This window comes from Cygnus olor, chromosome 2, assembly GCF_009769625.2.
Source record: "Cygnus olor isolate bCygOlo1 chromosome 2, bCygOlo1.pri.v2, whole genome shotgun sequence".
Lineage (NCBI taxonomy): Eukaryota > Metazoa > Chordata > Aves > Anseriformes > Anatidae > Cygnus > Cygnus olor.
This window is the reverse complement of record NC_049170.1, coordinates 159,770,385-159,779,494: the sequence shown is the minus strand read 5'-3', so window position 1 is coordinate 159,779,494 and position 9,110 is coordinate 159,770,385. Positions and strand designations below refer to the sequence as shown.

The following is a 9,110-nucleotide window of genomic DNA, read 5'->3' as shown; positions in this document are numbered from 1 at the left end:
TCTCCTCCACGGCGAAAAATTCTTGCCTTCATTTTAGCTCTCACCTTGCCTGAAAACTCACCTGTTTTTTCCCTTTCCCCAGCCACATTTGATTTTTTTTTTTTTTGGCCCAGAGGAGCCCAGCGCCATGCGGTGAAGGCCACCGATGGCCCCTGTGGCGGTGGCAGTGGAGGCACGTATGGACCCAGTGGAAACCAGTATGGGTTGAAGAGGTCCCCAGGACCATGGCATGGGGTGTGCTGGCATGTCTTGATGCTCACATGCAAATACTGAATGGAGAGCTGCAAATTAGAGCCGTTTGCACCTTCGCCCCTCCAAAACTATAACGTTTAGGTTGGTACCGCAGATCTGTGATGCAGAGCACCACCTCTCCAGCTTGTGAGGGTGCTGTCACTGATCCATGGAGATTTTGGCAGGACTTTAGCAGGGACTGGATGCACTGGGAGCAGCTTTGTGCGTCACCGTGGTGCAGTGGTGATGGGGACAGGTAGAAATCTCCACCTTTGCTCTGGCTGCCTACATGTCCCCTCCCTTGAGGAATTAGGGGACCTCTGGGGTAAAAACGAGATCCTAAAGTTGTTGTTTTTTTTTTTTTTTTTTTTTCCTTTATCCATGAATCAACTTCTGTTTTTCCCCCTTCTCTGGAGCAGAATAAGCTTTTGTTTAAAGCAGTGAGCTGCAGAGATGCTGGCTTCCAGTGTTTATGTTTTTCATTTCCAGGCAAATCCCATTTCGGAACCCCCTGAACGTGGGGCTGGGAACTGAACATCCCGACCGCAGCAAGCCGCGGTGGACTGAGGATCAGAATAGAAGATTGTTTTTACACAGGGGACTTTGCAGCATGGGTTTGGCTTCTGATGTCCATCCAAAGCACGCAGGCGGAGAAGGAATGCTCTGTTTTCAGCCTGCAATGGAGTCACTGTTTTAATTTTAGCTTCTCTGGAGCAAAGCTGTAACCAAGCCGTTACCAAAGCAAAGCACCCTACGGAGGCTGGAAGAGGCAGAGGGACCGGAGCCTCCCCGTCCTCCCATGCGTGGGTACCAGGACTCCAGGGAGGGTGGGGTCCCCAAATGGTGAAGCCAAGCACCCAAAATCTGAGTGTCCTTCTTAAAAACCCCAACACGACTCATCCCCGCAGCTCAGACGGGGGGAATGGTGCAGAGCTGCTGGCGCCAATGCCAGGCCGGCAGAGCCACGCTCCCAGGAGGAGCCACAAACGCACCAAAGGGTCTTGCAAGGGCAAACCTCCGCCTCCAAGAGGTGCCAACAACCCCCCCACCAAAGCGCAGAGGACCTCCAACGGGTGCAATTTATGTGTGTGGTGGAAAAAAGAATGATTCCAGGAGCAAATTCTCCTTCCAGCAAGTTTAGTTTCTTCTGCAGCTTTCTGGGTTGGATAATTACTGCTAGTTGTGAGCATCAGCCACTCACCAGTGTCCCTTCCTGGAGGTAAAGCTGCCTGCAGAGTTCCCAAGCCCCTGTGGGGAGATCAGACAGGTCAAAACAAACCCCAAAACATCCTGAAATGTCATCAATTCATTTCCAAGTATCCCTTCCTCTCTGCTGGGGCTTGCGAAAATGAGCTGCGGCCACTTTCCCTTTGGTGGTTGCCGTAAGACCCAGCAAATGCAGTCAGGAAGTCACAACCTGGAATTTATCGGGAATGCTGTGCTTCCCCTCTCTTTGGCAATACTGTGAAATTCCAGAGCCTCGTTGCGCTGAGAGGATTTGCGAATGTTTTCAGCGATGAGCCTCTGAGCCGTAGGTTGTGCAGCGGGAGTGTTGCAACTGCTTTTGCAGCCGGTGTTGCGAGAACGCTGGCCCCGGACCAAGAAATGGTGGTGGTGGTGCGGACAGTGAGGGTGGAGAGGCTCCGAGGTGGCTGCAGAGGGGACACAGGGGACAAGGGGACGGCCTTGCGGGGCGGGAGAGCCAGCGGCAGTAGCTGGGGATGTTCAGTGCCTGCCATCCCCATGCAAGCTCAAAGCATACTTCAGCAGGTGAAAGTGGAGAGAAAACGTTAAATATCCTGGAAAATAATCTTGGGAATAGCAGAGAAGAAGTGCACAGATTGTTCATCTGATTTCTGCCCTTCCCCAGTTCATGTATTTAGGTCTGCGTGCAGCTCACACGCCAGCAGCGAGACTGCAGGCGAGAAAGAAGGCAAAAAAAGAGACATCACAGCAGGAAACTATTGCCCACTGGACAAATGAAGGTGGCTTTTCCTTTAGGACTGTGCAGCAGTTTCTTTTCCTGTTACTGACATTTTCCTCTCTGGTTTCCATCTAACCCAGGAGACATGTTCTTCCCCAGAGCCCGCGCTCCTGAGCCTTGCTGTTATCAGCAAAAATAAGATTCTAGAGTTTGCTTGCCCTTGGGAGGCAGTTTTTTTTTTTCTTTTTTTTTTCTTTTTTCTTTTTTTTTCCAAGAGTTAAAATAGAAAAAGCTTTTTGGAGAAGAAGCAACTTTCTTCGGTGATAAATAGCTGCTGAGCTCCTGCACAGCCGGGTTGGGGGCTGCAGGATGCAGGGCGCAGCCCCCTGGGAGCCTGAGCTCGGCCCTCTGCTCTCCTGTGCACTCGGGCTCTGGTTCTCATGACGATCAGCAGTGACTATTTGGTTTCAAGCCTAGATTTGATAGCCCCACACCATCCTCTTGCTCGAATAGCTCTTCCTTTTCCCTTGATATTTGCCTTCTTCCTTGGACACAGTTGAGAGAGCAGCCGCGTCTTTGCTTGGAGTGTGAGGCTGAGAAAACTCAGCTGTTTTGGGCATTTCTAGCACGAGGCCCTCCATTCCCAATCTCATTCCTTACACTTCTTCCAGTCTGAACATATTTCTCTAATACAGCCTGATATACAACATTGCAAGCTAGTTTTCAGCACTGTCTTGTACAACGGTGCTACTGGAACCATGCATGGACTGTCCTTCAGTCCTCTCCGTGGTTGATTCTTTTCCCCTTCTTTTTTTTTTTTTTTTTTTTTTTGCCTTTTCATTGCTTAAGTCTAGCCAGCAAGCTGCTGCTGCTGCTGCTGCTGCTAAAATTATCTCCCCTGCCTGCTGCTTGGCCCGTGTCACACCTCCTCCTGAAGCTCTGCACCAGCTCCTGGTCTCCTTCCATGGCAAATTCAGATGCTCCATCTTCCTCCCGAGAGCCCACACAGCTCCCACCAGCCACCTGAGCAACTCGTTTCAGAGAAGCAGGTACCTGGACAGCCAAGAGAAAGCCGATGTGGGAGGCAGAGATTTCTCAGCAGCTGGAGTGCGGATTTGAGTCTTCTTTTTAATTTAGAGGCTCTCGGCTTGTGATGGGCCACCCCAAGATGTCCTGAAACGGTGTGGTTTTGTGCTTGGGTTAGAGCAATGCAGGTCCATGTCCATGCTGCTGCCTAGAAAGGAGCTTTTCCTTACACTCCTGAGGGTACATGGTGAATCTCGTCAGAGGCCAGGTCAAGCTGAAAACTAAACCAGAAAGAAAAAGAAAAGGGAAGGGAGAAGCAGGAGAAGGAGCAGGAAGGAGAGAAGAAGGAGAAGAAGGAGACGGAGAAGGAGAAGGAGAAGGAGAAAGAAGGAGAAGGAGAAGGAGAAGGAGAAGGAGAAGGAGAAGGAGAAGGAGAAGGAGAAGGAGAAGGAGAAGGAGAAGGAGAAGGAGAAGGAGGAGAAGGAGAAGAGGAAAGAAGGAGAAGGAGAAGGAGGAGAAGGAGAAGGAGAAGGAGAAGGAGAAGGAGAAGGAGAAGGAGAAGGAGAAGGAGAAGGAGAAGGAGAAGGAGAAGGAGAAGGAGAAGGAGAAGGAGAAGGAGGAGAAGTTGCTCTGCAGTCAGATCACATCCCGTAAATCCATGCCATGGCTGAACAAGTGCTGCTGCTGGCACAGGAGGGAACTTGACACGCTTGATGATGCTTCAGCAAAAGGATGCGGGATGCAACCACTGGCGTTGGAACAACAAACAGAAGACACCACAGAGCTGACAAGACAGTAGAAACAGAGGGCTGAGAACAAGCTGAGGAGGACACCTCAATTTGAGCCCCTGGTAGCGTTTGGTACATATCGACCTCCCCAGGAACATACTGACCTTAAACCTTCCCATCCGCCTGAATAATTTCTTCTCTGGATAGTTGGAAAGTTTTTCCAGAGCTGTAACCTGAGTCTCCTTTGCCACAAATGAAGCAAATCTACTACCGGTGAACATCAAGCACATCTGATTAGATATCTCTTTCTGATATTATTTCCTTTCTTTTTTCTTTTTTTTTTTTTTTTTTTCTTTTCAATACTACAACACAAAAAGATTTCATTTTTTCTTTACAGACCATGTTTTCTAAACCTTTGCCATTTTGATTTCCTGCTTCCTTCTGGATGCCCACCGATTTTCCTACACGTTTATTAACTTGTCTCCCTCAGGGCTTGATGCAATGCTCCAGCCGAGACCCACAGGTGTCCCCGTGGAATAATTACTCTGCTGTCCTGTGAAGGATGCTCCTGCTAACGGATCCCGAGCACTGCTGGGTGTTTCAGGCATCGCTGGAAGATCTGGGGATCCTAGGAGATCCCTGTGCCTTCGGAAAGTGTCTTGTGGGAGCAGGAGGCAGAAACGCTGATGCCTCCCACTCACCCTTGTCATCAGGTCTCTGCAATCTGCTGGTGCAGCACTTAACCAAGTTTAGTGCTTTAGCTTGTCTCAGCAAGTTTGTGGAAAGCCATCGAGAGACTCCAGACTAAACCGAAGCTGATGAGGCCACGATTTCAAACGTGTGAGCAGCTTAATTGGGTCCTATTGCACGCTTGTCACTGGATCCGCAGTTCTGGTGATGTTTAAGGCCATTAGAGGGATTAGCACCATGTTTATTCTGGGCTGAATGAGACAATTTAATGTCTCTTAAATGTGCTACCCTCCCTCGGGCGTTTTCTCACACGCAGACACCCTGCTAGTGCAGCGCCAAAAACCTGCACTTGCATTTTACTGTTTTTTTTTAAATTAAATTGGACTTACAAACAAGTGTCATGCAAGCGTAGTGCTATGAACTAAGAACAAGTGCCGTGAATTCCCGCAGGTTTCAGATGTGCTGTTTGTAACAGGCAGCTAGTGGTGAGGTAGCTGAATACGTAATTCTTCCTCACGGTGTTCTGAAAAGAAAAAAAAAATGATTTATTTTAGTGCTGCAGCATCCTTGTCCCTCCTTTACCCTCTATACACCTCTCAGGGGAGATATATGAGTGTACTCCAGCCACTTGCCCCAAGGCAGGATGCTCTTGTGTGACCCCTGGAGAAGATCCAGTTCATGCTTAAAATGTTGTCTCTGCTCCTCTGCACCCCTTGTCCCACCAAAGCTCTCCTGTGGGGAGCACTTCACGGAGCATCCAAGCAGCACCGCAAGGAGCCTGAGACCCTCCGGCACTGCCTTGCCCCATAGTTTGCTTTTTCTAGTTATGTATTTTGGTGTTTTGATCAGCAAAACAGGGCAGCTCCCCCCTGCTTTTAGCTCACTCTTTCCCAAGGTTGGGTATTGTGGGAGTGGTGGATACATGGCTTCCCTATGTTAAAAATTAGCTTTTCCCCGGCATGTGCTGAATTAATTTTAATTCAGAGCAGCCCGTTCTAGCTCATTTATGCAAGCCACTTAAATTCTTGTGCCAGCACAAGGGAGGGAACGAGCAGCTGTGAGCGGAGGAGGCTTCTTTTGGCACAAGTGCCAATTTCTACCAGTTTGAAGCAGTTATGAAACTCTGGGTGAGGCTTGCTAATCGATTGAAGCTGATCTGAGGCTGCCCTCCCAGGTCTGCCCTCTGGTCCCTGTCTCCGTCCTACCTGTGCAGGACTGTGCAAGAGGAGGCTGTGTGATTTTTATTTATTTATTTTTAATTATATATATATATTTTTTTTCCAGTTGGGAGGCTTCAAGGGAGGCTAACAGGGGCCAGGCTCCCCGCCTGCTTTGCGTTTTGAAGCCTTTGCTACCATCTGCACAAAGTGGTATATTCCTCTGGGCTGGCTCTTCCCCATATTCCTCTGCTGAATCACTTTAAAAAGCCACTCAGCACACTGTAAATAATTTACTAAATCTACCTTTCCAGGCAGGCGAATCATGGGCTTGTCTCGGGGATGTTATTTGATCAGAGCTGGGACAGGCAGAGTTCCCTAACTGCGATGGGAAGGGAGTTGTCCCAAGAGACAGCTTCTGGTTGAAACGATCGGAGGTTGATGATCGGTTGCTTTTATAAAGTTCCTATCATGGGAGTGTTTAGAAGGAAATAGTGTTGTGCTGGTACAGCTACTTGGCTCAGCTTTTTTTTTTCCCCAAATTGTTTCAAAAATAATTTTAGTACGGATTTTTATCTCCTTTGCAGACTTGAGGTATTGTTACAGCTTTGTTTAACGTTATGGGTTTTATTCCCCTAGGAAAGAATGAGATTATTCAGAAAACAAACTCCTTAAGGGTAATGTCCATACCAATAATGTTCTTCTCTGTTTGTACTCTCATTTTTATGGATATACTTTGTAGATACTTCTGGTTTATACAGTTAACATGGGGCCATCTGACTTTCAGGATGGGACGTGTGCTCAGGGGGACAGTTCAGCTCATAAAAGGTACTTTTAGAGTGATAGGAAGTGGCACCAGACCTAAGAAAACTGCCTCCTGCTCCTGGATTTGCCCCTGGTTTCTGGCAGGAATTGAGTAATGGGGAAACAGGAACTGCCTTGAAAGCTGCTGAGGAAACGCGTTACAAAATGAGACTTGCAGAGCCACTCACCCTCTTCTCCTGTTTAATCCGAAGGTGCAAATTCCCTTGTTCAGCTGCATGTCTCATAATTACCCTGACTGCAGCAGCTATTTCACTCACGCTGTTGCTGAAACCCTAATGGTACATCTAGCACACAACAAAGACTTTAAATGAGGGACCAAACTTGCCCGTTCTTGCAGGAAGCTAAAAACAGCTACGGTTTACTCCACTAGCACAACAAGCTGTTGCAGCTCAGCTTTGGGAATTTTTCTCCTGCAAAACGTTTTCAACAATTACAACCAACGCATGAGAAATAAGGAGCTGATGTGTGAAGTTAAGGGAGATGATTATGAGATGGAGTCCGATGGGGGCACGAGCAGATCCTGGTCCTTGTGCCACGTTAGGGTGGGAGACCTGGCCATGGTGGGGCTGGGGCACAGGGAAAGGCAGATCACAGAACCACAGAAGGGTTGACGGGGACCTCTGGAGGCCATCTGGTTCAACCTCCTTGCTCAAGCAGGGACACCCAGAGCAGCTTGCCCAGGACCACATCTGGGCAGCTGTTGAAGATCTCCATGGAGGGAGACTCCGAAACCTTTCTGGGTAGCCTGTGCCAGTGCTCTGTCACCCACAGAGCATGGAAGTGCTGCTTGACGTTCAGAGGGAACCTCCTTTGCTCCAGGCTGTGCCCAGCACCTCTGGTCCTGGCACTGGGCACCAGTGGAGCAGAGCCTGGCTCTGTCCTCTCAGCATCTCCTCTCAAATATTGATAGATATGGATGAGCCCCCTCTTCAACCCGATCAGCCCCAGCTCTCCCAGCCTCTCCTCACAGGAGAAATATTCTTGGTGCCCCTCCATTGGACTCTCCACTACGTCCAGGTCTCTGGACCTAGGTGGTGCTGGAGGAGCTGGGATCAGAGCAGGGTTGGAGAGGGGCAAGGGGAACTGGTGGGGCAAGAGACAGGGGTTGGAGCCAGCTGGGGCAGGTGACAGGGGCCAGGTAACTTGCTTTAGCGAGGTGGGGGTTGCTCTATTCTCCCACATGCCTGGTGGCAGGACAAGGGGGAATGGGCTAAAGTTGCGCCAGGGGAGGTTTAGGTTGGATATTAGGAAGAACTTCTTTACTAAAAGGGTCGTTAGGCATTGGGATGGGCTGCCCAGGGAGGTGGTTGAGTCGCCATCCCTGGAGGTCTTTAAAAGACGTTTAGACGTAGAGCTTAGCGATATGGTTTAGTGGAGGACTTGTTAGTGTTAGGTCAGAGGTTGGGCTGGGTGATCTTGGAGGTCTCTTCTAGATGATTCTGTGATTCTGTGATTCTGTAACAGAGGCCAAGTGACAGAGGCCAGGTGACAGTTGACTGAGGGCAGGTGACAGAGGCCAGGTAACAAAGGCCAGGTGACAGAGGCTGGGTGACAGTTGACAGAGGCCGGGTGACAGAGGCCAAGTGACAGAGGCCGGGTAACAGAGGCCAGGTGACTGAGGCTAGGTGACAGGTGATAGAAGCCAGGTGACAGAGGCCAAGTGACAGAGGCTGGGTGACAGTTGACTGAGGCCAGGTGACAGTTGACAGAGGCCAGGTGACAGAGGCCAGGTGACAGTTGATAGAGGCCAAGTGACAGAGGCCAAGTGACAGAGGCCAGGTGACAGTTGACTGAGACCACGTAACAGAGGCCAGGTGACAGAGGCCAAGTGACAGTTGACTGAGGCCCAGTGACAGAGGCCGGGTGACAGAGGCCAAGTGACAGTTGACTGAGGCCCAGTGACAGAGGCCAGGTGACAGTTGGCTGAGGCCAGGTGACAGAGGCCAGGTGACAGTTGACTGAGGCCCAGTGACAGAGGCCGGGTGACAGAGGCCGGGTGACAGTTGACAGAGGCCCAGTGACAGAGGCCAGGTGACAGTTGACTGAGGCCCAGTGACAGAGGCTGGGTGACAGTTGACTGAGGCCAGGTGCCGGAGGCCACGTAACAGTTGACAGAGGCCGTGTAACAAAGGCCAGGTGACAGAGGCCAAGTGACGGAGGCCACGTAACGGCTGACGGAGGCCCGGTGACAGAGCCCCGGTGACAGAGGCCGCCCCAGGGCAGCCCACGAGGGGACTCCAAGCCCCTGGGCCCGCCTCAGGCCTCGGCAGCGCGCCCCCGGCCGCGGGCCCGCTCCGTCGCTAGGCAACGCCCGCCGCGCCCCCGCGGGCCGTCACGTGAGGGCGCGCGGTCACGTGAGCGGGCCAACGGGCGGCGCGGGGCGATGACGTAGCGCGGGGGGGGGGGCGGGGCCGGCCCGGGCGGGGGCGCTGCGGGGATGGAGGAGAGCGAGCGGCTGCGGAGGGAGATCCGGAGGCTGCAGGGTGCGGGGGGGGGGGGGGAGGAAGAGGAGGGGGAGGGGGGGGGAAG

General features: G+C 51.3%; 1 protein-coding gene across 1 annotated transcript in view; it reads left to right on the top strand.

Moving 5' to 3' along the window:
• Nucleotides 1-8,989: 8,989 nt before the first annotated feature.
• ZC3H3 (zinc finger CCCH-type containing 3) overlaps nucleotides 8,990-9,110 on the top strand; it is a 136,908-nt gene continuing 136,787 nt past the window's right edge. The window contains 1 exon segment of the mRNA XM_040547445.1: nucleotides 8,990-9,064. Coding sequence (XP_040403379.1) covers nucleotides 9,019-9,064 — 46 coding nt within the window. The 5' untranslated portion in view covers nucleotides 8,990-9,018.